This window comes from Desmodus rotundus, chromosome 6, assembly GCF_022682495.2.
Source record: "Desmodus rotundus isolate HL8 chromosome 6, HLdesRot8A.1, whole genome shotgun sequence".
NCBI classification, from domain to species: Eukaryota; Metazoa; Chordata; class Mammalia; order Chiroptera; family Phyllostomidae; genus Desmodus; species Desmodus rotundus.
The window spans coordinates 122298402-122325599 of NC_071392.1; the positions used below are offsets into that span (position 1 = coordinate 122298402).

The window sequence follows — 27198 nt, forward strand, 5'->3', positions numbered from 1 at the left end:
GGTAGTAGTAGCCCTTGTGTGCATGTTGCAATCATTTCTGCACTTCTTTTAGACACAATAAGAGGGGATAGAGTCAGAATTGGCCCTAAGAGCCCATGAGAACTGTGTATCTTTGAGGCCTAAATATAAGCTGTTTAAGAAGACAAAGTGGAAAGGGAATGATGTATCATGAAGCTAGTGTGAAGAAAAGCATTTTTAAAAGCTGGATTATTTACATGGGAAATGCATATATCAAAGGGAAACTCCATGCGAGTCATTTGTGATTCCTTTCCTTTCGGTGACTCTTTCCAACACGGTCTGTCATCTCCATTTAGCAATAGTTTAAAACATTCTTTCCATGACCTACCTCTTCAGTTATATGTCTTCTGTGTCACCGTATGTCTAATCATTTGTTCAGTGCCATTTATTATTCTGGAATTAATTGTGTTTTTATTAGAAGTGCTTTACTGAAGAGAAGGACTTACCAGCCTCTCCATGTTTCAAGCTCATCTGCAAAGCACCTCCTGTTGTTCTTAGAATTTGAGAGGATGGGGGTGTTAAAGAAAAAGTTATTTATGACACTTGTTAAAATATGGTAAGGCTGTATCCAGGAGACCGCTACAATGGGGGTTTCTCAGGAAGGGAGAGAGGCTGAGCTCAGCTCTGCAACAAGGCAAGGGGATTTGTAGCCAATGGGGGTCAGTGGATGGAAAATTATTAAGAGGAAACATCAGGGGTCAGGGTAGATTTTGGCTAAACCAACCTAACAGTTTTTTGCTGAAGGCACACCGGGGTGATTCGATACCACTTGGGGGATGGTGGAGGTTGAAGAACCCAATCAAATATCAAGGGTGATCAAATATTGAGGGTCAGGGATTCTAGCTAAATGAACTTAGCAGGATTCTTGCCAACATTGGGCATTGCAAAGACAGGCACAGAAGTCCACAAGCTGAGGCTTAGTTGGAAAGAATAGTCAGAGGAACCTGACTCAAATTTACTCAAGGAGAGAATCTTTGAGTTGGTGTGGCCAAGGGACGGGGAAGGAGGGGGCATACATATTTTTAATATATATTGTAAATATTCATTGCAAAAACCTTTAGTTTCCTCCCCGGCTCTGAGTAAGCTGATCTTCTTTAATTTTTTCTTATTTTGGTTGCTAAGGCAACTTTTTACTAACATGGGTGCTCCTGTTCAAGAAAGTTACTTTGAGTGACCACCCACTCCTCCTAACAGCATGTTTTATTGACTGTGTTCTGCCTTCTGCAGGCTCAGAGGTAATTGCTAGATATCTTAGGAATAACTTTTTCAAGTGTTCTATGGCAAGAATCAGGGAGCCTGTCTGAATGTTCTGCTACGACCTAAGAGTCCTCTCAGAATCTGAGCATCCAGGTTTGGCCCCGGCATATCCAGAAGCTTCTGAGGGAGAGACAGACAGACACAAAGAGTTTGACATCTCACACTGGCAGACCTTGAAAGATAAGCCCCGGTGATTTAAGGTCTTTATCTGGAAGTAAAAGAGAAGGTGGGAATTCACAACTGTTGATGACCATAACGTGGGCTGTTGGAAACAGTTGGACCCTGTCGGGTGGCTTGTCCAAGCACCGCCTCCCTCCCCAGATCCCAATCCTTGTCAAGCGGACCACCTTCTCACACAACGAAGGACGTGTCAGAGAGCTTGTTAGTTATAATAAGCGCTGTCAGGCCCAATTTCAGTTTTTTCTTTAAATATAGCATGAAAAATCAGGAAAGCTGTTGGGCCTTTCTTGTTGCTTTTCAGTAGCCTGTTTTTGACTCTTCCAAGCCAGGCCACTTGGAACGTTGATGGTATTCTTTATATCTGAGGTAAGAATGAAATGAAATGAGTGGACTTAAACTTTCCACGTGGTACCAGAATAAGGGGTCACTGTATTTCACAGTCATGGCTGAAACGAGCACTGGAAATGCTCCTGGTTGGTGACTGAGGGGAGACCCTTGCATCTCTGTTTCTCTGGAATTTAGAACCCAAGGTCAACAGTGGGTCTGGCTCCTGCAAAACTTGCTGAATAACTCACTTGATCGTCCTCTCACCCTCAAAGAACGATCTGCCGTGTCACGGGGGCTCAGGGCAGGGGCGCCCCACCCAGGGATTGTCTCTTCGGGTCACTACTCCCTGCCATGCCCATGAAGAAGGAAGAGGCTAAAACTGTTCTGGTGGCTGGTCCTCTCTGCCTAATGTACGGGCTGAGGCTGGCCTGGGCTGAGAAGAACAAACACAGCCTTACCTCCCTGTTCAGAAGCCAAACTTTCAGCAAGTCTAGCTAAACAGTAATTTGTAAACTCCGGGTTTCCCTCCTGCACAGACTTCCGGATTTGTGTTCCGGATCAGAAGAAATAAGCACACAGTGGACCGACGCTCGTTGTAAAGAGCCACAAAACAGAAATGTTCTTTCTGTCACAGGGTTGTGTGGCTCTGCCACATTATATGTCCTCTTGCGTGACTCACTAACCTCAGTTAGGGTTAGTTTCCTCATCTGTAAATTAGGGATGGTGGTATTTTCCTCATTTGTTTCTTGGATGATTAATCATAATCAATACTAGCAACATTAACCATAATTACTATTACTGAGCTATTATGTTAAAAATTAATAATTTCATGGATTCAGATTTTGCATCAAGGATGCTAATGCTCAGAGGTAACCTTTGAGATAACTATTACTGTTGTGATTCTTGCCTTTGGAGATGAGAAATGGAGCTCAGATGAGCCGGTAAGTGTCAGCCACATCTGGATCAGGTCAGTCTGGCCCTAAAACCAATGTAAAATGCCCAGTAATTTCTGGTGTTTACGAAAGGGATTTTTGTGTTTATTTATATGTGTTCCTTCCACAGCCCAAAGGAAGCTTTAATGCAGAAATATGAACCACTAGATACAATGAATAAAACAGGGATATAGATTGGAATGAGAAAACCAATGGGAAAGCACATCAAACTACAGGCAAGATTAGCTGGCAGCTTCTCTATGGGTAGCAAAAAAGTCCCATGAATTTGAAATAAGTGAGCTGCAGATTAGCTACTTGTGACCCTAGCAGAAAGCAATGCAGGAGAGAGAAACAGGGTCAGCATTCACAGTGTCTGTTAGGTTGCAAGTAAAGCAACTAGGTCAGAAAAAACACTTTCTCTTGGTACTAGGATCTGAGATAAAGTTCTGACATGATTTATGAGGTAGTGAAACACACCGCTCCTAACCTGGTAATTAAAATACAGTCTGCACAGTTAAGGGAATCCTCAAGAAATATGGCAGTTAGAACTAAAACATTTCCAAGGCCCTTCTAATCCTGTTGATAGTTACTGGCATTTAGTGACAAGAACAGCAGAGCGTCCTTTAGATGTGACTGCCAACCAGTTACCTGGACCCACAGCCTCACAATATTACTCTCTCACTAGGGGTCTAAGCATGGGTGTGATTCAAATGTGTGCTACATTGTAGCCAACAATCCCAGCTCTGCACCACCCACTACTGGGCAAGACAATTCATTTCCATTCCTCAGTGGCCTTGTCTGTAAAATGGGAATAATAGCAGTACTTCCCTCACAGGAATGTTGAGAGGCTAATACATTGATGTGTACAGAGTGCTTGGAACAGTGCCCAGCACCCTGGCTGGTAACAGCTGGCGCAGAGGCACAGAAACAGGTCTTCAAGTTGCTCCTCAGGAGGCTAGAACTGGAACTGGAGTCCCTGGTGGTTCTGGTTGAGCAACATATATGGGGGGAAAGTCTGTATTAATGTAAACAGCTTAACCCAATAGGGACCTCTGTGCAAAGAGTCAAAGGCAAAGGATAGAAACACAGGAGTTGCCAATGCTCCTCCATTGTGTGACAGATTTCTTTGCGAGGTAAGTAGCAAATAACAAGGGTCCGTGATTCAATGGCCATGGCCAGTGCCCTGCCTCTCCTCTACAGAATGTGAGCTGAGGAGCCCAGTGTCAGGCATCTCACGGGGCCTGTAAATAGAAGGGAGATTAGCAAATGGAATGAATGTTCTGGATCCTTCCAAGGGGAAACCAGACCCAGGAGGGAAAAAACAACTTAAGGACCCATTTGTTCTAGCAGTCCATAAATCATTCTGACAGCAGAATGTCATCACCAAGGGCTTTAGTTTTAAGTTGGAAAAAAATGTTGTGATTCTGACAGGAATGTTTGTGTGCAGAATCCAAAAGGATCTGTTCAGCACCCAGTTCCTCTGGAATAAAGAGCTAAAACAAATAGGCCACACTTGGGCTGTTTGCTTCCAGGATCTGATAAAAGCAGGAGCTCTGGGATCTGTAGGGTAACTGTCTCCAGACACCACCTGCCTTCCCAGTCTTAAGGCCACACCTAGGCTCATCGAGTTTGGTGGTAGTGATTTATAATGTTACTGATACTTTATAAGACCCCTGGTAGCCTTTTCCTAACTCAGACTTCACTTGTCTCTCTCCAACCTTGACAAGGTCCTTTTCTCCTCCTCCTAGTTCTTATCAAACCAGGAAACAAGGAGGGTGAGCCCCTTGTTTACCCAAAGGTGGAGCCTGCCAAAGCAGTGTTTATATACTGACAATTCAAAAATCTGTTGGTGACAGGCAGAGCGGGGGACCTGCTTGGTCAAGGTCAACAGCATAGAACAGACATGGGCTTTGTAATCAGAGAAATCAGTTTGAATCTCAGTGTTACTTATCAACTCTCACTTTAAAGAATTTACTGCCCTTCAAGCATTTTTTTTAAATGTCTAAAACTGCATTGTCCAATCTGGTAATGACTAATCACATGTGACTATTAAAATGAAAATGAATGAAAATTAAAAATTTATCCCATCTGTTGCACTAGCCACATTTCCAGTGCATCATCAGCCCCATGCGGCTCTCATAGCTACCATGTTGGGCTGTGTCCATCTGGCATATTTACATCATTGTGGAATATTTACTGGATGGTGTTGATCTGATCTAAAATCTTGCAGAGTTGCCGTTAGATTTACTTGAGACAGTATTTGTGAAATGCCTGGCACAGCAGCCCTCAAATAGTATTTGGGTTGTTTTCTCATCAGTACTACATTTACTGAGCATTTACATTGTACCAAGTACTTAGGGTTCCTCAATTTTGATAGCCCTGTGAGGTTGGTATCACTTTTCTCACATTACAGATGGGAAAAATGAAGCGTGGTGAGGTTACATGGTACCACTCCAAGATTCTTCAGAAGATGCCTGGTGAAGAGGCTGGCATTCGAACCCATGAACTATAAATGACAAAATCTGGGCCCCAGTGTCCCTTTGAGGGTCCTCTCTCTTAGAAAGCAGGAGTGTCATGAGGGACTGTGGAAATCCTCACTCATTTCTGTTCTCTCTCTATCCTAATCTACCTGGGCACTCACAAGCACAACGGAGCTTCTGAACAACTAATGTTTAAAAAGAGTTAATGCATTTACCAGCTAGTCCAAAATCCCCATCCTTAGTCCCCTGTTAAGTTTGACCAGCCCCTATTTGAGGATGCTGTAGAAAGATATAGTCATCCACAATTAATGTGGGTAATGGTAGGAAAGAAAAGGTAAGAAATACCCACAAATCAAAATTAAAATAAAATCAATTACTTATCTAGAAACCCCACCCAAATACTTTCCTTCTCTTCAATCAGTATATTCTGCTTGCCAGGTCCTCTGCCATTCCTAATAGGAAGAAATGGGATTAAATGTTATTTAACCAAATATTTAAAAAATTGAAATAAAGGGAAAAATAATCTGTCATTTTGAAAGTAACTTGAATCTTTAAAAGTTAGTTGTAATATTGAGTAATGTTGAAGTAGCATGTATTAGGGGAAGTGTCTCAGGAATCCCATAGTGGCACAAATCCCTCAGAGCAGGGATCCTGGAGACACAAAGAGTTTCTAGCTACAGTGAGTCCAGCAGAAGTGATTTTCTAGCCTCTCTTAAACAAAACACTCCCCGGACCCACCTTGTCCATAGTTTCACAAAAGGAGCTCCTGTCCCTTTTGTCTTCTTTGTCCTCATGGTCTAAGGCAAGAGTTGGGTTGGGCTGGATAAGTTATCTAGTTCTTGGGCTCTAAAATGTGACTGTGGGGGACTTCCAGTGAAGATGGAGGCGCAGGTAAACATGCTTTGCTTCTTTGCACAACTATAGCAAAAATTACTTCTAGACAACAAAACAAATATCACCCAGATTTGTCCGAAAATTGAGCTGTATGGAAATCTGACAACCAAGAAATTAAACCACATTCATCCAGATGGGTAGGAGGGGAGGAGATGTGGAGAGGCGCAGAGGTGTAGAGAAGTGTGGAGAGGCACAGAGGCGTGGAACAAGTAGTCCCACATTCATGTGTGGTGGCTAAAAATCAGAAGGGATACCTCGGGAATGAGGGATCCCAGCCCCAGACCAGAGCACCAGGAAGGTAAGTCTCCATAACTTCTGGCTGTAAAAACCAGTGGGGGTTGGGGCAGTGGAAGAAACTGTAGGATTCTTAGGAGACTCCTCTTAAAGGACCTGCAAGGGTCTTAGGACTTACACAGACCCACCTTATCTGGGTTCAGCACCAGGGCAACAGCCGGAAGGACACCAGTGGCATACGGGAAGAAAGTGAAGTAACTGGCAACAGGGCAAGTGCTGGGAGACAGCTTACTCCTGGGCTAATCTCCAGAGGCCAGACAGCAGCAATGTCCCCTCTTCAAGCTCTCCCACACACAGAGCCCAGAGCAGTGACACGGGTTGCCCTACCCTGGTGATTACCTTAGGCTGTACCCCATACAACTTACAGGTGTGCTTTTCTACAGTAGGCCACACTGCTAAGACAGGGAGTCATAGCAGCTCTACCTAATACACAGAAACAAACACAGGGAGGCTGCCACAAAGCAGCTTTTTGCCACAGGGAGGACACAAAGAAATATGGCCCAAATGAAAGAACAGAACAAAACTCCAGAAAAAGAACCAAACGAAATGGAGATAACCAACCGATTAGATGCAGAGTTCAAAACACTGGTTATCAGGATGCTCAAAGAAGTCATTAAGTACTTCAACAGCATAAAAAAAAAAAAAAAAAAAAAAAACTGCAGGCAGAAATGAAGACTACATTAAGTGAAATAAAGAAAAATTTACAGGGAACCAACAGTGGAGGGGATGAAACTGAGAAAAAAAAAATTTGGAACATAAGGAAGAAAAAAGCATTCAATCAGAACAGCAAGAAGAAAGAATTAAAAAAAAAAAACCCAAAACCAAGGATAGACTAAGGAGCCTCTGGGACATCTCCAAACGTACTGACATAGTCAAGTCAAGTCATAGGAGTGCCAGAAGGAGAAGAGGAAGAACAATAAATCAAAACTTATTTGAAAAAATAATGAAAGGAAACTTCCCTAATATGGTGAAGGAAATAGACATAGAATCTCAGGAAGTACAGAGTCCCAAACAAGTTGGACCCAAAGACAACCACACCAAGAAAGATCATAATTTAAAATGCCAAAGCTTAAGGATAAATAGAGAATCTTAAAAACAGCAAAAGAAAAAGCTAATAGTTACCTACAAAGGAGTTCCCATAAGACGATCAGCAGATTTCACAAAAAGAAACTTTGCAGGCTAGAAGGGACAGGCAAAAAGTATTCAAAGTGATGAAATGTAGGGACCTAGAACCTAGATTACTCTCTCCAGCAAAGCTATCATTTAGAATGGAAGGGCAGATAAAGTGCTTCCCAGACAAGGTAAAGCTAAATGAGTTCATCATCACCAAGCCATTATTATATGAAATGCTAAAGGGACTTATATAAGAAAAAGATCAAAACTATGAACACTAAAGAAGCAATACATTCACAACTATCAACAAATGACTGTAAAAAAAAAAGCTAAGGGAGCAAGCAAAGCAGTAACAGAATCATAGATATGGAGATCATTTAGAGGATTATCAGCTGGGAGGGGGAAGTGGAGAATGTGGGAAAATGTGCAGGGATTGAGAAGTACAAATTGGGCCCTGGCTGGTGTGACTCAGTGGATTGAGTGCAGGTCTGTTACCCAAAATGTCATGGGTTCAATTGCTGGTCAGGGCACATGCCTGGGTTGCAGGCCAGATCTCCTGGTGGAAGTATGTGAGAAGCAACCAATTATTTCTCTCACACATCGATGTTTCTCTCCCTGTCTTTCTCCCCCCTTCTATAAACAAACAAACAAATAAATAAATAAATAAATAATTTTTTTTAACGTACAAATTGGTAGGTACAAAATAGAGAGGGGGATCTTAAGAACAGTATAGGAAATGGAGAAGTCAATGAACTTATATGAATGACCCATAGACATGAACTAAGGGGTGGATTGCTGGAGGGAATGGGGGGTACCAGGTGGAAGGGGGGAAATTGGGACAACTGAACAGCACAATCAATAAAATATATTTTAAAGTAAGTAAATAATAAACATTAAAAAAAAGTCTGACTGTGACAAATTTTAACTGAGTCATCTGAGAACTGAAATTCTGAGCTGCCTGGGAAGAAGTTCTGTTATGGTTTGTTTACTTACCAGAGGTTTCAATTACCATTTGTTAGCTGGAAAACAAACAGATTTTCAAAGGAGAAAGAACCCAGCCCCATTTCTTGCTCTCCCTGCCCTGCCACTTCTGGAAGAAAATTTTCCAGACAAGGGAACTTACTGCCTCAGTCTGGTCACAGGGCCACAGCCCAAGTTCTCATCAGTAGGTATCCGTGTGAAATTTAAAACTGCTGTTAGGTTAAAAAAAAAAAAAGCACAGAGATGGTGTGCCTTTGTTCACCAGAGGGTCAGGTCCTTCTGTTAGTCAGGGGTGGAGAGAAGCCAAAGCAGGTGGGGTTTCAGTTCCTTTCAGCCGATTGCTACATACCTCAGATCTGCTCCCTGGTTTTCATAGGTAGGTTGAACACATTTGGTCCAAGAATCTTCCTGTCACACTTGAAAAGCCCATTGTGGGCTTCATTGGAAATTGCTCATAGCTTCTTAGAGGTCTCACTGGAGAATTTCTATTCCAGCAGTTGCCTCTCCTAACATCTGATGTTTTATCTATGAACTATATGGGCACCTGGTAAATGGTATTTTTCCTCCTTTTGCTTTTGTTGCTCAAAAGCCTGGAACCAAATTGGCATCCTATTGTTACTCTGTAGGACCTTATGACAAGCATTTCTGAAAGCTTTTACTCTGTTCTTATTTTGACACTTTGCCTTATTTTTCTTCTCCTTGCCCAGAGTTCTTATCCCATTTCAAAAATGATTTCTTTGCAATGGCACTCAGTGTTCCTGGCCAAATAGGGATTCCCAGGAGATGCCTCAAAGCTACATCCAACCCAAGATGAGCTTGTATGAATTCGAAACTGGTGCCCCTTCCTCCAGGTGGATAGCCTTACAAATTGTTCTTGTGTTTGTACGTCTGTCCTTGGCAGCCCTCCAAGGACTGACCGTGATGGGTTCTGGGCCTGGTACAATGCCCTCAAATTAAGTAACTTCCTGTTTATGTTTTACATTCTGGCCTGCTGCAAAATATTTTATTCAAAAAATATTTGTTTTATTTCTTACTGCATGTATTTAGTTTCAGCATGCGTTTGATATGCTAGGTGCTTGGAACACATTTGTACAAGAACGTTTCAAGAACTGTTCCCTCAAAGAGATTATGCTATGGTGTGGGAGCCAGACGATAAATCAATAAACAAAGAAATGAGATATTTACAGACTGTGTTCAGTACAGGCAAGAAAATAATCAGGGTTCTGTAATAGAGACTAAAATGAGAGACCTCTTAAGGAGCTCAGAGAAAGCTCTTCTGAAGTGGGGATAATTGAGGCGAAGCTACAGGATAAAGAGGAGCCAGCTAATGCTAATGGCAGTAGGAACGGACTTCCGGACTAGAGGAACTGCAAGTGCAAAGGCTTTGAGGTTAGAAAGAGCTTGAGAAGTTCAAGGAGAAGGGCCCTGATGGTTGTAGTGAACAAAGATCAGAAAGCCCCATGAGATAGGCTCTCTAGGACCCATATTATGAGGGAGCTTTTAGGCCATGGAAAGGAGTTGGGATTTTATCCTAAATATGATGGGAATTCATTGAATGGTATCACTAAAGAATCAATCTGGCTGATGGAGAAAGAGTATAAGTGGAAAGATCAATACAGGGGAGAGATAATGATGGCTTGCACCAAGGTTATGGTGGTGGAGAGGGAGTAAAATATATGTGAAAAATACTGTGGAAGTGGACTTGTTGAGGAAAGTGTAAGGGAGAGATGAAGGAAAGTCAAGGATGACTCTTAGTTTCAATACATAGATAGATACTAGTGATACTTATGGAGCTTAGAAAGTCATTTAAAAAATTTATTGAATTTATTTGGGTGACATTGGTTCATAAAATATATAGGTTTCATATATGCAATTCTATAATGCATCATTTGTACATTGTATGGTGTGCTCACCACCCCACGTCAGGTCCCATCACCATTTATGCTTCCTATACTCTCTTCTACCACAAAACAGACTTGTGATGGAGAGGCTTGGGGAGAGAGAGAAGGAATAAAGAATTCAGTTGTAATATACTACTGTTGAAACATCTGAGTAGGCATGTCAAGTAGAGAGTTAGATATCTGAATTAGGGACTCAGAGAGGACTTGGATGCTGTTATGAATTTGGATGCCATCAACAAATAGCCGTGGGGCTAAATGAGATCTAAGAGCACACTGGAAATGAGCATTCCAAGAACCAAGTCCCAGGGAACATGTAGATATTGTGTATAGAAGGAAAAGATATTAAAGGAGTGGAACACAATCAGGGTATCAAATTGGAGTATTTCAAGAAGGAGGGAATAGTCAACCCCTTAGAGATCAAATCAGATAAGAAAAGGAAAGTACGCACTGCATTTGGTTCCAGGAGGGTCACGGGGAACTAGGCTAGAGAAGTTCTAGAGGGTGATAGGAATGGCAGGCAGATGGAATTGGTCGAAGATGGTATAGAACAGAGGGAGTGAGACTGGGAATGTGGGCACACTTTTCAAGACGCTGTGCCCTAACGGGTATTAGAGATGTGAAGCAGTACATGAAGGAGGAAGTGGGAACTGGAATGTATTTGTGTGCTGACGAGCATGATCTAATAGAGGAAAAAATGATGTGTGTTGGGTGGTGATAAGGGACTGACGTCCTTGTGTAGGTGAAAGAGGATGGAATCTGGAAGAGGACCAAATCTGGAGCAGAAGTGGGGGGATTAACCTTTGATGGGAGAAAACATGCTTTGCTAGCAGGGAAGAAGGAGAGAGGTTCTCACCTGGGTTTCCTTTATTCAGTAAAGCCCAGAAATTGGCTGGGAGGAAAGAGGTTTGAGAAGTAATGAAATAATCCTTTCAAAGAGTGAGGAACCTTTTCGGAAAGAGTTAAAAGGTAGAAAGCCTTTGTTGACTATCCATTTCAAGCTTGTAATCTTGAACTTATTTTTTTAATTAATTATTTTTTATTTTTTAATTACAGTTGACATTCAAAATTATATTAGTTTCAGGTGTACAGCATAGTGGTTAGTCATTTGTAGAACTTACGAAGTGATCCCCTTGATAGGTCTAGTGCCCCCTCGACACTACCCATAGTTACTACGCTATATTGACTATATTCCCTATGCCGTAATCTTGAATTTAAACTAACAGCCAGACAATTCAGTTTTGTGATTTTCTTTATCAAGTTCAGTGATAAAATATGGATAGGATAGATTCTTAGATTTTTGGTTAAGAAAACAGAAAATGAGACTGGGGTGTTGAGGGCACCTATGAGGAAGTGACTGTAATGTCGGTCCATGGAAATAAGCTAGACAGAGAGGGAAGTAAAACAAGAGGTCTGATGGGTAAGTCAGGGATTGGCGGAGTTAACGAGTAAGAAGTTGTAAAGAAGTCAGACATAGGAGAATGAGGCAGCTGGGAGGATCAGCTGACACAGTCTAAGAATGGGATGTTGGAATCAAAATTTCAAGGTGGTGGTGGTACACTCTGGGGGTGCTGGCTGGACCACTGAAAGAAGAAACAAATCATTATTACGGTTAAGGTGACCAAGGAACTGAAAGTTCCACCTCAAAATGAATTGGAAAACCATTCTTAGTCATCATGTATATTTCATAGAGCATCTCAAATCTGTATTTGGATTTGGATGGGGTGCACATAAATTAATAACAGTGGCAGCTGATTGATTGTAGGCCTACTCTGTAAATACCACCTCAGGACATCCTTTTGAACACTGTACTATGAAAATATGGCTTGGGAAAATGTCTTAATTCTCATAGTTTAATTAGCTGGTAGTTCTAATTTCTCAGTCAGCAATGATATAAGATTCCTTATGGCCTTTTGGGTCAAGATCAATACCTTTTGCATGGTGTTCAGCACCCTCTGGTAGCTGTATTTATGTGCCCAGTCTCATCCCCTGCCAGTCCCTTGAGATGTTCTAACCACCCCAACTCCTTAGAAGTCCTCGGTGTCAGGACTAGCCTGCATGTCTTTGCAATGCTGCTCCTTCTGCCTGGCCTCCTGCTTCGTCTGGATAACTTCTACTCATTCTCTAAGACCCATCTAAAAGCTCAACTTCTGGGTCGAGCCTTTTCTAAGAAACTGAACCATCCGAAAGAGCTATTGTGTGGGTCAAGTAAATACCACATATAGGGAATTTTGTACTGTTAGTAATTTGCTACCCCTTGTTGAATTGTAACTGTGTATACTAAGGATGCCCACCTTCTCATTAAATTCCCACAACAAGCCCAAAAGGCAAATGTAAATACTTCCATTTATTGGACAAGGATTCTGAGATTTAGAAAGGGTCTTTCTAGAGGAAGGTAGATAATAAACAGATATCAGAACTGGGTGTGGATTCTGTAGAGGAATGGCACACCATGTCCCTTCCTTTGTCTTATTTATTGCCGTGACTACACTGCCTAGTGCATGCTGGTACAGATGAAGTCTGTGTGATAATACGCCCGTCAGGAACCCACCCAAACAAATGGCAAGGCAGGCTTTTTTTGTGGCTTCCAGGACTCTCAATTTGTGACTTTATGGTGGCCCACAGTCTTGACATTGGATTTACTTTGATGTATGTTGCTGCTTTCCTGGAATTTAGAAAGATACATTTTAACAGTTGAAGCTAAGTGTCTGAACTGCCTTTAAAAATCTTGACCCTATAAATACCCTTTGCTTTAAGCCACTGTGTTTGCCAGAGAGGTTCCTTATTGCTGGAGTTGTAGTCATCTAGGACACGTTTTTGGATCATGAGAAGACTGTGTGGATTTGTTGACACACAGGTGACAAGTCAAGGCACAGGACATCTGGGTTCATTCCCTGAGCACCCCTTTTCTCTCATTGACAGAATTTTCCTGGTGTTCTTAAGTACAATGCTGTTTTCTTGCTAAAAACTAGGAATCCTTTGGCAAGTACAACGTAGCTGCTCTGGGACCCTTGTATTTGTCTAGCATTCCTTCTTGATTTAAATTTTAATTCTGTAGTATTCACCAGAGTTTCTGGTATCAACAGCTACAGCAGTGGTTCTCAAGCTTTACTGTGCATCAAAATCACCTGCAGGACTTGTTGGAACAGATTTCTGAGCCCCACTCCAGACACTGATCCAGTCCCTCTGAGCTGAGTCCTAGGCCCTACAATGCAGTCAAACTCCCAGGTGATGTTGATGTTGCTGGTCCAGGGATTGCACTGTGAGTAGCTCACAGTTCTGGTCAAGTCCTGGTTTACAGGACACCAAATGAGGTTGGATATAAAAGCGAAAATCTCGATGGTTTTCTGAGTAGACAGCTGAATACTGAATTGTGTAGAACCCCCCAACCAAAAAAAATTAATGACTTTAAAAACATGATATCCTGATTTTTTACAATATGTTAGGTATGGGAGGGAGTTCGCTGGTGGGAGACCAGTGGGCTAGAAGCCGGAAGTCCTCCCTTCTGGGAGCTTGTCTTCCAAGGTCTTAGAGAAACTTTCTTCTGTGTTACCTTCAGGACATGAGTATGTTTTGTTCCTAAAGCTATCCTAGGGGAGGAGGATGCATAAAATTGATGACTCTCATCTAAGTACAAATATGAATGAAAAAGTTTTCAAAATGAACATATTCCATAACATAATAAGAAGAAATGTGGTCATTAGATCCAGGATGGCAAAGGGTGATTTCTCATTTTCTTTTGTTTAAAGGCTAAAACTTATTTGCATTTTTATGGGATTCAGAATGGTATGAGTCATGCAGATCAACCCATTTCTTCTTCACAGGAATCCTTTCTGTTTGAACCCAACTGCCTCTTCAAAGTGGATGAATTTGGCTTCTTTCTGACCTGGAAAAGTGAAGGCAAGGTATGGCCCAGGAACAGCAAGTTGTTCTTTCCTGCTTTCTAGGTTAAACCATTTCATTTCTCAACAAGTAGACGAGTATGTATTGAGGGCATGGACCTTTGCTTATTCATTCATTCAAGGTTTTTAGGAATGTGCTTCCAGTGCCAGGCACTGGGCATACAGTGGTGATCAAGGACATCACCCTAGCCCTCACAGATTCCAGACAGAGTCAGGCACCAAAAAAAAAAAAAAAAAAGGTGCAACTCATTGAGTGTTGTGAAAGAAAAGATCAGGATGTTACAAGAGCTTAAGAGAGGCAGGTCTGATTCAATCTTGGGAATTAGAAAGGTTTCCCAGAAAAAGAGCTGTTCAAGCTGAAATCTCAAAAGGTGCGTAAGAGCACGTTCATCTGGTTATATTGCAGGGTTTATCGTCACGCATGGCACAATGTACATGTCTAGTGATCCTTTGAGCTGAATTTAAGTATAATTAGAGTTATATGTAAATTAGCATTACTCCGACGTAATATTTCATGCACACCCATATATTTTAATGATATATGTACAGTAACATTATAAAAAAGTAATAGCATTTTATAAACGTGTTATTAATAATTATTCAGAGTTGCATTCATGTGTGTGTGTTTGAAACGGAATGTGTGAGGTCTTTACTATTTCTGATTGGACCAGATTACTATTATTGTTGTTGTTTTTCACTTCGTCTTCTACTTTAATCAGCATTGCCTTCATCATCACAAACATTTGCTAAGTACCTTGTCTGTGCCGTAGGTCTGGCAGAATTTAGGCTCACTGCTGTATTATATTCTCTCTTTTCAGGAAGGACAAGTGCTAGAATGCTCCCTCATCAACAGTATTCGGTTGGGAGCCACACCAAAGGTACCTGTGATTAGTGTTCGCTGTTTTCTAAACACAGATTTGCTTAGATTGAATATGGTCTCCTGAGTACTGTTTAACTGTTACTGCCCTCAGTTACTGCCCCCAAATCATCAGCTGGGAATGAAGGCCAGACACGGTTTAGAAAAAGTCTTTTCCATTATTGTGGGGTGATTTGGGCTGCATTATGTTTAATTATATTAGAAATGTTATTAACCCTTGAAAGCAAAGGCCCTTGCCTGATACCAGCATCAAAGAAACAGTTCCCTTAACTCAGAAATTACTTGCAAGACCCCCACCCTTCTTAAGCAAGCAGCGAGTGTGTCCTGGCCGGTGGCTGATGTGGAAGTGTAAATGGCTTTGGTAGCTCCATATTTGTGCACCTGTGCATTCAGACATTGGTTGACCTTGAAGGCTCGGTTTGCCTCTGAGAAAAGAAAAAATGACATAGCGTATAAATGAGCCTTCTTTACAGTGATTGATTTGTTTGAATAGGAAGTTGTTTGCATAGTGGTGCCAGGAATTTAAAAGATTTTTTTCTAGAATATTCTACCACCATGTTTTTTCACTTCTCCATAACAGCCCTGCAGGTTTTTAGATATTTAAAACAAAATTATGTTCCAAACTTGTTTCTTTTTTTTTTTAAGCTATCCTCATTTGTATTAGTTAAAATTTCTGTGTAATTATGTTGGCAGTTCCTCCTGAGTTCTTTTGGAGGACAAAGGCACTATTTTATTTGCTAATTAGGGTAAACTTACATCATCTTCATTCCCAATGAGGATGCCATGGCCTCTGGAGATGAGCACACTCACTCTGCGTCCAGGCCACTAGAACTGTGGTTGCTGATTGTGGCAATGCCGTGCTTATTTGTGTGAAGCCTTGGAGACCGTCCTCTGACGAGAGACCCCCTCTGTCTTTGTGGACACAGTCAAGCACCAGTCAGAGGCTTTCTTCCTGTTGCCATATTCCAAGTCCTTCATAAAGAAAGACCCTCATACCTGGTTTTCTAAATCAGTAACATTATAGTACCTTGCTTACCAAATGAGTCGTATACTGTTACACCTTTTACCTCAACGAGTTTTAAAATAATGCTAGATATCTGACATTTTAGATGGAACGAAAACATTGGCCTTTATGTGTCTATATACATATTTTTTGTCAAATGTGGTTTCTTATCACCATGTTTCCTTCGTGATCTGTGATCTAACATATTTTCTCCTATTTGTATACCTCTCTACAGGATCCCAAAATCCTGGCTGCCCTTGAAGCTGTTGGAAAATCAGAAAGTGATCTGGAAGGGCGGATAGTTTGTGTCTGCAGTGGAACGGATCTGGTGAACATCAGTTTCACGTACATGGTGGCTGAAAACCTAGAAGTGACTAAGGTAGCCTCAGGGCGACAGCCTCCCTCCTTTCTCCTCCATACGTATATGTGTGGTACATATAATTTTTTATACATAATATAATTTTAACATATATATTTTAATTGCATAGCAATTTAAATTTTTAAGAAAACATTTCCACCGCCTTGCTGGAATGTTGGTGTAGAAAATTTAGCAAAGCACACCACCCTTTGAGCATCCCACTCATGTTTATCAACAACCCAAATGCCTTCTGCAGGGAGAACTAGCCCTGCACCTCTGAAACTGGAATGTGCACAAGCATCACCTGGGATTTTGTTGAAATGTCTATTTTGGTTCAATAGATCTGAGGTGGGGAAAAAATTCTCCCTTTGTATTGAGTTCCCAATGGACGTGGGAGTTTGACTCTGTCAAAGAGATTTTGGCCAGTGAAGTAGAAAGCTTCAAATTTAAATTATTCTTTGGCAATTTATTTGTTTTCAGGGTGGTTTTGCTCCTGAACAAAGCTCCCATTATCCTTCTGTAATATCTGTGATGAGGCCTCAGCCTCTGCTGCCCCACTACAGAGACCTCGTTTTGGGGGATGCAGGAGGCCTTTCATCTTCCCGTTAATGTTACAAGTAGAAACCCAGTTCAGGGTTGAACGGCAAAGGCCATCATTAGAAATATCAAAGTTTAGAGCTAGAAGGGAATTTACATAAAATCATCGTAGGAAACAGAAACTAGAAGACTTAACTCTGGGTCCAGAGTTAATTGGTGGCAGAGTTGAATTCTGCAGATTTTGAGTCAATGAAGGCTCTTCTACCCTCACTCAGAGTGTAGTTCACAGTCTAGCAGCAGAGGCTTCCTTCAAGTCACAGCCCCACCAGACCCATTGATCCAGAATCTTCATTATTAACAAGACCCCCCGGTGACTCACATGTGCAGTGAACTCTGAGAAGCTCCTGGCCTCTTGGCTGTGGAGACAGGAATGGATTCTCCGTGTGACCTGAGAGCCTTTGCTTCTGTCCTTGTGGTGGCTTTGTTGGCTTTGTGCTATTGTTCCAGGTCACCTTGCTTGGGGAGAATAGATTTTGCAGTTCCTTCAAGTTCTTTTATTATTTTGCTCAGATCAACATCTAGTTTGAATGGTTTCTAAACCCTGCTGATCTAAACAAACATTTTCTGGCTACTTCTGGTTCACGCCTGCACATGTGCTCCAGAAGTCTTTTTAGTTGCTATTTACCATAGCAACATTCAGTCCTAGAAGTCCATGCTGACCGCCCACAGAAAAAATTTAAAGGCTCGTTAAACACATACAGATATTTAGCCATCTGAAATTTTGCAAGATGACACACTTCTGAAGACCTGTTTCCTGGCTTTTGTCACCTCATCATATAACAGGAAATAGTATTCTTAGGTGTGGGCTTAAGAATCTGGGCTCTGTGGCCAGGTTGTCTGGGCCCAAATCCTTGCTCTTCAGCTGTGTGACTTAGACACGCAGATTGCCTCTGCGCCTCACTTTCTTGGTCTGTAAAGGGGGAACAGTGCCACAACATTTGCTCTTAGGATTGTTGTGAGGATCACAAGTTACTACATGGAAAGCACTTTGTGCACTGCTCTCTCGTTGAAAGCTTCAATATGCATTAGCTGTTGTGATCACAGGGTCACAGAATTTGAGAGATGGAAATGGAGTTTAGGAAGGGCTTCCCACCACCTTGTTTTTCAGATGAGGAGATGAAGTTGAGGAGTTAAAGGAACTCACCTAAGACTCCACAGCAGGCTTGGCCAGAGCCCAGCCTAAAACTCAGGCTGCTTTCTGTGTGATGCTGTGCACTCCAACCTGCCCTGAGCACATGAGTCCTGGAGGACGGCTCCATTCAGTAAATCCCACAACTGTTTTGCCTCCCGTGGTTTTGATTGCAGTCAGTCTTGGTGCATTTTGTTTAAGAATCATGTTCTGAAATCCGTACTCATCAGTAGGTAGGTAGTAGGTATATGTGTATGTTTGAGGCAGGGAGTATATACGTAAAGGTAAGATGTTTTTTCCTAGTATCATTTCCTCTGAAATTTGAGATTAGCTAGCCAAACAAGGAAGGACTATAAAGTAATTCTGTACTGGATTTTCAATTCAAACTCAGCACTCTTTAAGCCTGTTCTTATGGAAGAAATGAAATGTTTCAGTTTCTGGGAACTGTTACTAGAAATTTAATATTTTATTAATAGTATAATGTATAAATATGAATCTCACTATCCAAACTAGGCAGTCCACCTTATTAGAGCATGTCCTGATGGAGGATTGACACTTGGAGAAGATACTGAAAAAATGTTTCCACCCTGACCAGTGTGGCTCAGTTGGTTGAGCATTGTCCCACAAAGCAAAGGGTTGCTGGTTCGATTCCTGGTCAGGGCACATGCCTGGGTTTCGAGTTCAGTCCTCATTTAGGGCACATATGAGAGGCAGGTGATCATGTCACAGTGATGTTTCTGTCCCTCACTTTCTCCCTCCTTTCCCCTCTCTCTAAAAATAAATAAAATCTTTAAAATGTTTTTAACTAAGTACATATATATGTGGACAGTCTTGTCTACTTCCTGATTTTAAACATAAAATACCTGTATTAATCCAGATCATGGTATTTACCACCTCTGGCACTGAGAGCACTTTCCCCATCACCACAATCTTGTTCCTCTTCCTCTGTATGTGTCATCATCCCTAACAGAGCACATCAAAGTGACAGGACTTATATGGAATGCACGCAGATGTAATTACCTCAGGTCAAAATGGTGGTGGAATTTGCATGTGAAATCAGGTCAAGTGAGAAATGTAGACAGCCCCCAGAGTACCTGAAATGATGTTTGTGACACCTGTGGTACCACTCCACCATGAGCACAGCTTAGAAGCCTAGAATCATGGCGCCCAGAATATGCTCACTGTCCTCTTAGCTGCTGTTTTCCTGGTCAGTGTATCACAAAAGTCAGTTAAAGCAAGCCATCATTGTATTTTAATCCTCACCCCAGGATATGTTTATTAGTTTTACAGAGAGAGGAAGGGGTGAGAGAGAGAGAGAGAGGAAAACATCTATGGGAGAGAGAAACATTGATTGGTTGCCTCCTGTTCACACCCCGACCTGGGATTGAACCCTCAACCTAGGGTATGTGCCCTGACCGGGAATCGAGCCCGCAACCTTTTGGTGTGTAGGACAGTGCTCCAAAGTAAGCCACCTGGCCAGGGCATAAGTCATCATGTTTTAAAATAACACATGCATGCCTTACACACTGTATTTTAACTTGAAACATATAAATGTGATTCGGTTATTGGTCAATCTTTTAATGTTGGGGCTGAAGTGTTTTCAGTAAGTATGGGTCTTTTGATTGGGGTCAGTGTATTGTTTGTCTATATCTTACCCACAATGCATCGTCTCAAATACTACCCAGTTTGGTTTTTGAGAGTAGAACTGAGACTTCAAAGACACTCGTGAAGCAATGGGAGTGGAGAAAGAGTATGGCTTCTTTCCCTAATCATTTAGTTATCTTGTTCACATGGAGTTTTAAAAAAATATTTTAGCAACTTTCCTTTAAAGAAAACTTTCCAAAATATTCAACTAAAGAAACAGCAACCTTTTTCTTTCCACATATTTCATTGGTTCATGTAATTTATTTTTATGCCGAGTATAAAGCAATTTGGAAACAAACACGAGTAACTCATGGTAAGTGGAAAGGTGAAAGCAAAAAGGTCACGGCACATTGGAAAAGTAGCTCACTAACTGAGAGTTCAGCACGCACGGGGTTTTGCTTGTTTTATGAACATCCGACAAGTCTTGGTCTGACCGGGATATAAGTTACAACTGTAGCTAGTATATATAGCTTGCTTAGGAGTATTTATCCTAAGAGATTCTTGAGTATGTTCTTAATTCCTAGGTTCTTATGACACTTACAATCAGTCTCTTCAGAAAAAAAAATCACTTAGCCAAACATTGAATCCAGGCAAACAGACCAACTTTGGGCTTTCTGTACCCCCCATGCAGCACCCGCTCTCACTCGGAGGAAACTCCTGCCTTTGAGCAAGCCGTTCTACCTTCCTTCTGCTTCCATTTCTTGAAGCTGTTCTCTGATTTTTTTAATTTCAAGTGGGTGTTTTTAGAGTCAATACTTTTTGTACATGGAATCTTGGCTTGTTAGAGTTGAGGTTTCAAATAAATACAGAATATTTTCCAGTTCATATGACTGTGAAAATATGATTGGGCTTTTTTTTTTTTTTCAGTAAAAGATGACACCAGAATAAAAAAACATCTTTGTGGCTCAGCTTGAATTTTCTTCAGCTGTCCTCTCTGCTTAAAGAGGAATCAGCCTGCCTGGCCACTGTGCCTCTGCACCTATTTAGAATATGTGAGCTGCTTTCATAGACCTTTCTCTCCTATGAAATAAATATTAAGGGTATCATTAACTTAAGTCCTAATCCAAGTGTTTCACCCTTCACCCGCCATTTTTTCAAGTTGCTGAGACCATGAATACCTTCCTCACACAGATCCATTAACAAATACTCTTATATCTAGAATCTAGCTGCTTTTACGACCATGACTACAGCATGATCAAGGCCAATATCATTTCTCCCCTACCTGGTTTCTCTGCCGTGGCCTTGACCCTTTCAGTCTAGTCTCAAAGTAGCAGCTGGAGAAATGTTATTAAAATGTAAATCAGATCATATCTCTGCACCACTCAAAACCCTTGAAGGCTTATGAGGCCCTGCGAGAACTGATCTTTATTTGCTTTCCCCTTTCTGTCTTTAGCCCCCTTTTTCCTCCTTGCATCTCCATCTAATCTCAGGGACTTTGCATGTGCTGTTCCTTTTGTCTGGAATATACTGTTTCCTCAGTTACTGGCAGTGTTTTCTCCTTCACACTTTCTCAGGTCTCTGCTGGAATATCGCCTAGGGGGAGCTTCCCCATCTCAGCCCTGCCCCACCCCCACCCCCTGCACTTCCTTTACTCCTTATCCTGCTTTATTTTTTCTTCGTAGCTCTGGTCATTGTCTGCACACCGTATACTCATTTGTCTTCCTCCTTCCACAGGAGGGCGGTGTTTTTTTCACTGCTGCATCCCCAGCCTCAGGAACGGGCCATGCCCAACATTTAATAAGTGCTCAATAAATACCTGTTTCACTGAGGTCTTTATGTTAATGAATCAATAAATTCTAACCTGGGTGATGAATATGTATAACCCTCAATGCTCTACTCCTCAAGTTTTTTACAGTTTAGCGCTAAGAAAAGCTGAGAAAGTGATCTTTGTACACAAAGAATGAGAAGATGTGATTTAGTGATAGTCAAAAAGGTCTGGGATTCCAAGGTGTTATTTTTAGAGTCACTTTTCAGGATGTAATGGGGCTATTGCTGAGAAGCCGTGACAAGACTAGAGGTTTTAACTATGGCGTCTTGGCCTCTCTCCAATTTAGATCATTATTTTCTGCTTACCTAAATTCTTCCTGTCACTTCAGTTAGAAAATTTAGCTCTCATTTCCTCTCCTTAAAAACCCTCTGTTAAAGGAATTGCTAACAAATTGCTGGCACTTTTTCCTCAAGCACAGTGCGCCTGTGGGTAATAGGTGAGTCTCATGTCACGTGGCTTAAAACACCTCTGAATAAAAGCAGCCACATGACAAAGGCATTTTCCAGTTTTTTTTCTCAACTGTCATAAAGCTTTTTCCCCCTGAACCATGCTCATCTCTTTGCCCACTGTTACCCTAAACTGTACAAATAATAGTGAACATGATAACTTTCTTTGGTTAGAAAAGCAGTCAGTTTCTCTCATGTATTTGTTCTGTCTGCGAATGCCGCTCACCCTGCAAGTTCGGTCTCTGGGGAGCTGAAGGGAGTTCGGATGTCTTTCATTAAGTTACAGCCGGTGCTGTACAGCAAACTGGAATCACAGTCGCTGTGCATGAGATTGAAATGCAACGCTCATTTAAAATATCCAGAAATAAGTCTGTTATTTTATACCAAGTTGAATTTTCCTTTGATTACAAAAATAAGCCGCTATTACGAGGATCAAAATGCAAAGATATGAATTGAGTTTAGACAATTTCCAGACTCCTCATTATGCTCCCTGCAGGTTGTAAATATTTGGTGAACTCTGTAATTATGCTTTGTGACCACGTAGGTCATCACATAAGTGCATCAATAACTACTATAGAGATCAAATTATAAAAATGTTGCATGTTCTTTTTGTATGCAAGTAAAATAAAGTCAGGTGATGAAATCTTATTTTAGTAGATTGGGTTGAATGTCAAAATCACTGTGCTGAGCTTGAATTATGTTGAGCGGAAGGCTTACTGTGATGGTTCTTGGAGAAAGGACTTATTCTTTGTTTTGTTGAAAAAAAATCAAATTCACTATTTAGTCAGTCCCTCCGACTGGCTTTGCCGAACCCCTGCAGGACCTCCCTCCCCTCAACTAGTTTCTCTGCCCATAGTCAAGCTTGGAGCTACTCAAAGGGATCAGACCAGAAGCCTCACTGGGAGCTTCTTAAAGGGGGAAAAACTGGGACAACTGTAATAGCATACTCAATAAAATATATTAAATAAATGCAAATTATCTCTGCTGGCACTTTGGAAGAATCTGAAATTCTGGGCTGGAGCCCAGGAATCTGTTTTAACTAGCAGGTGACTCACCCAGGTGATTCTGGTGCTGGTGAAAAGTTGGGGTCCCATGGGCTTAGCACACAGATGGATTTAGTTCAGAAGTCACAACAATTTTGAACCCAAACAAATTTTTTACCAAATTGATTGACTGAAGCATATAGGTAATTGTCTACATCTATCTATTTCACCAGCCCAGCCATTGATTAAAATTCACTAAGTAAAAACACAAAGAACATGATTTAAAAGAATGTTTCCATGACCCTAGAAAGAGATTTGTTTCAAAGCAGCCCCCTGTTAAGATGCTATTTCTTGAAATGCAGCTTTAATTGTATTATATGTGCCAGTGCTACTCAAAGTGTGATACCTGGGAACTAAATTAGAGATGCAGATTCTCGGGCCCTGCCCCAACCCCTCTGAATCAGTAACCTGGGTTTTAGCTAACCCTGCAGGTGATTTGGATGCACACTCGAGTGTGAGAACCACTGCCCTGTGGAAAAGCTCGGTAATGGGCATTTATATCCAGCTCCTCTGGCAGAAGCCTTGAGGAATTTACGTTAACTTTCCCATCTGCTGCCCAGGCTCCTGAGCCAGTGCATGCAGAATGCCGCCTAGCTAAATTGTAAATCTGCAATGCCTATCTGTCACCCAAGCCCCAGCAGCCTCACAAGTTTTTGGAGGCTGGAATCTGGGGTGGTATATATACATGTGTTATTTTTTTTTCATGTTCCTAAGTCTGAAAGTCGACATTTTCTTGTTTTATTTTGTTTTTCTGTAAGATTCTGATTTGTGTGAAACAAATGAGTGAGGGGCAGTAAATCACTTTCTTTCTTAAGGACAGAGCTGTGAGTCAGAGCAGATGAGCGCGTTCATAAGCTTTCAGTGCCCCCGCCCACCTAGGTGATTCCTTGCCAGATAAAGATAACGGGGCTCATTTGCTTTGTTGCTGGGCTGAATGTGGAGACCATCAATCTCCCTGCATTGGGAGGGCTGTGTTCACCAGTGAGTCTGCGGAGTGGGTGGAACTGGTCTCCTTGGGCCTCCCACAGCCGCCTTTCATGTCTCTCGTTCCCTTGGCTGTCATCCTGCTCCTGCAATGCCATCTGTCCCAGAATTCAGCACTTCAGTGTCTCATCCATGGTGGCACTCTCTGAATTCTGAAATTTTGTCTTTATCTCAGTATCACCGAAAGCAGTAGTTCCTTGAGACCAGAAGTTGCGAACTCAGGTGCCTGCGGGAGCCAGGGAGATGACATGAATGATGAAAAAGCGTCAGGCGAAGACAAATAGACTGTGTAGACTGTATTGAATAGTGTGTATATGCCGTGTACATAACCGTGCGTGGGGTGGAGGGGGGCAGCATCCACTTACTTCCAGCCAGTTTTCCAGCTCTCTGAATGTGGGCCTGAGGTTGCTAAATTGTTGGCGTTGGCAGTGCTTGTTCCATGAGATACTGGATCTACGGATTTTTTTACATGAAACCTCCTGATGTTAAAATGTTGACAGATATATTCATTCTTTAAATACTGTGTGTGCCAGATGACAAACAGGTCTGTGGATCATGCGGAACCTTAGCTCTAGACATCAGCCAGCATACGTTAGAGCACGGATGCATTTATGCTAAGGTGAAGGCTAATATTTAATGTTTCATCTCACTGACATTTTAAATAAGGTGTCCATTTTTTCCTTTTTTACTTCATTCAGCCCTTCACCCAAGACTTATTTTTTGATGAATCCTAAACTTGGACAAGTCATTTTCTCTACATGGGCCTTTTCTCCTCCTTTGTAAGAGAAGGGAGTGTACCAAGCGACCCTTGATGCTACTTTCTCCTATGAGACTTAAAAATTCTTTTTGTAAAAAAGTCCTGAATGCCAAGGAGGGCACAGGTGGCTTGCTTTGACAAAACACTTGATAGAAAACCTAGGTTAACCTAATGTGAGTCCCATCACCATCCCTAAGGTCAGTCTTCCAGCTACTAGGGCAGGAGGCTCTGTGGTTGTACAGAGCCAGGGAGAGAAGCACTTCCATCAACGAAGCAGGACGCTGCACCCAGGACAGAGAAGGCCTGCTGGTCACGTCATGGTGGTGTCTGTGTGCACCGTCCCCCCGAAGGGAGAACGCTGTGCAGGTGGGAGTTGGGACACACGCAGAGGTTCAGAAAATGCTGGACCCACAGTGCTGGGTCCAGTGAGAAGACTAGAGTGAACACTTTTTGTTGGGAAATTGGAAAATGAGGCTAAGGCTGTGGCCTGGCTTGAGTGCTAAGCTGCCACACTTGTGGAATCTGGCCTGAAGATTCTAGGGAGGTAACAGAGGTCGTGATGTGTGGTGCGGACGGGATGCACGACGATCTTTACATTCCTGGAAGATTGACTTATGGTAAAGACACTTAGCTGAGAGCACTGTTCTCACAGTGTGGTCTGGATCAGCAGCGTCATCATTGTCTGGGACTCGGTAGAAAGGCAGGATCTCAGGCTCCATCGCAGACCTGCCGACTCTGAATCTGCACTTGAACAAGGTCCCTTGGTACTTTTTTGCACATTAAAGTTTGAGAGGTACTGAGATAGAATACAGGAAAAGCAGTTGTGCTTGGCTTCAACCCAAGGAGGAAGACCTGAGAAGCCTTATAATGTGGAATCAAGAGAGTTTGTGTCTGGGTGCGGCTACAGGAGAAGTTAGGGTAGAGACCAGGTTTTAAGTTTCATTACCTAGGAGTATGACAGTTCAGGTACAAGAAATCGAGGACCTGGTTACTCTGGGAGAAGAGGGGAAGGGACAATGAATTTGTTTAAAGATATTCTAGGAGCAATGTGTGCATCACAGGACCTGCTGTGAACCATACAGTGCCAAGATCACGTGCTACTTGGGCCCTCAGGGCTTGTCTGTGGGCCAGCCCTGCTCTCCCAGCCCCTGTGTTCTGCATCTCTAGCCCCTTAACATTCGGAAAACAGCTGTCTTTGGTTTCCTTCGAGACCTTCTACATTCTTAACTATCCAAATGTAGATATTTACTGTTATTTTTCTTCACACTGGACTTACTTAAAAGTAAAATTCCTTGTCAAAATGCAAGTCTAGGAAACCGGAGCTGTTTTCAGGGAGTTGTCACCCGCCCCAGTGAAGTTTCCTTGGAATAGTGAGAGACGCGGAGTGAGAAGGAAGCCTGGCCTTGTGGCTTAGGCCCTGGCCTGCAACAACGCTGAGCATCCGCCACAGCCACCGTCAGCGTTTGCACGGACCGGACCGTGCGTCTTCACTGTTCCCGGGTGTATTCTGAATGCAAAAGGAGCGTCGCTCACAGTGGAGCACGTCTGTCCTCTACATTCTAGTGGAAAGTACAGACGAGTAGAGAGAAGAAAATTAACCATTTTAAGATGAACAATTCAGTGCTATTTGGCAAATCACATTGTTATACAGTCACCACCTCTGCCTGGTTCTAAAACATGCTCTCCGCCTGAAGGAAACCCTGCCCCCGCTTAGCTCCCCCAGCCCCCAAACCTCCTTAGTGTGTCTTTTTCATGCACGCACAGTTGCTTTGTGTTACCAGCTCACGCTTCTTTAGAAATCTTCCAGCCTCCGAGGCACTCTGTTCTCCATGCTGTGGTCTGCACCTGGGACGTGTTTCCATAGCTGGGGTCTCCCTCATTGCTGTGTTTCATGAACTTAGTAGTTTCTTAAGAAGAGACCCTGAGCTCTAGGCTCAGCCCAGAACAACTCATTTTGCCCTAATTGCAAGTGTTACCAAATGACTCCACCAAGGGAATGCAAAGTGAACTATTCTAATTGCACCAGAAGCATAATGAAGTTTGGATTGCACCTTTTGGCCCCTGGGAGAGAAAAATGTCACTAGCTTTAGTGTCACTAGAAAAATATTCCATTTACCATGGAGTTCCAATTTGTACCCGTAGCAAAAATTGCCATTGTGAGCATAATATATGTATCGTGTAGGCCTGCACATGTTTGTGTTTTCTAACCTTTGGGTTATAATTTAAAAGGGGATCTATGAGGAGGTGGGTGGGACACCTCACTGAAATGAGACTGTGTTGCCTCCGAGCACTATGATCTGGAGCAAATAATTTAAT

General features: G+C 42.2%; 1 protein-coding gene across 24 annotated transcripts in view; it reads left to right on the top strand.

Moving 5' to 3' along the window:
- PLCB4 (phospholipase C beta 4) overlaps positions 1-27198 on the top strand; it is a 397020-nt gene that overhangs the window by 253555 nt on the left and 116267 nt on the right. For all 24 annotated transcript variants that reach the window (XM_053926118.1, XM_053926124.1, XM_053926125.1 and 21 more), the window contains 3 exons: positions 14199-14279; positions 15095-15154; positions 16392-16535. In XM_053926118.1, the coding sequence (XP_053782093.1) occupies positions 14199-14279; positions 15095-15154; positions 16392-16535 (285 nt within the window). The remainder of the gene's footprint in view (positions 1-14198; positions 14280-15094; positions 15155-16391; positions 16536-27198) is intronic.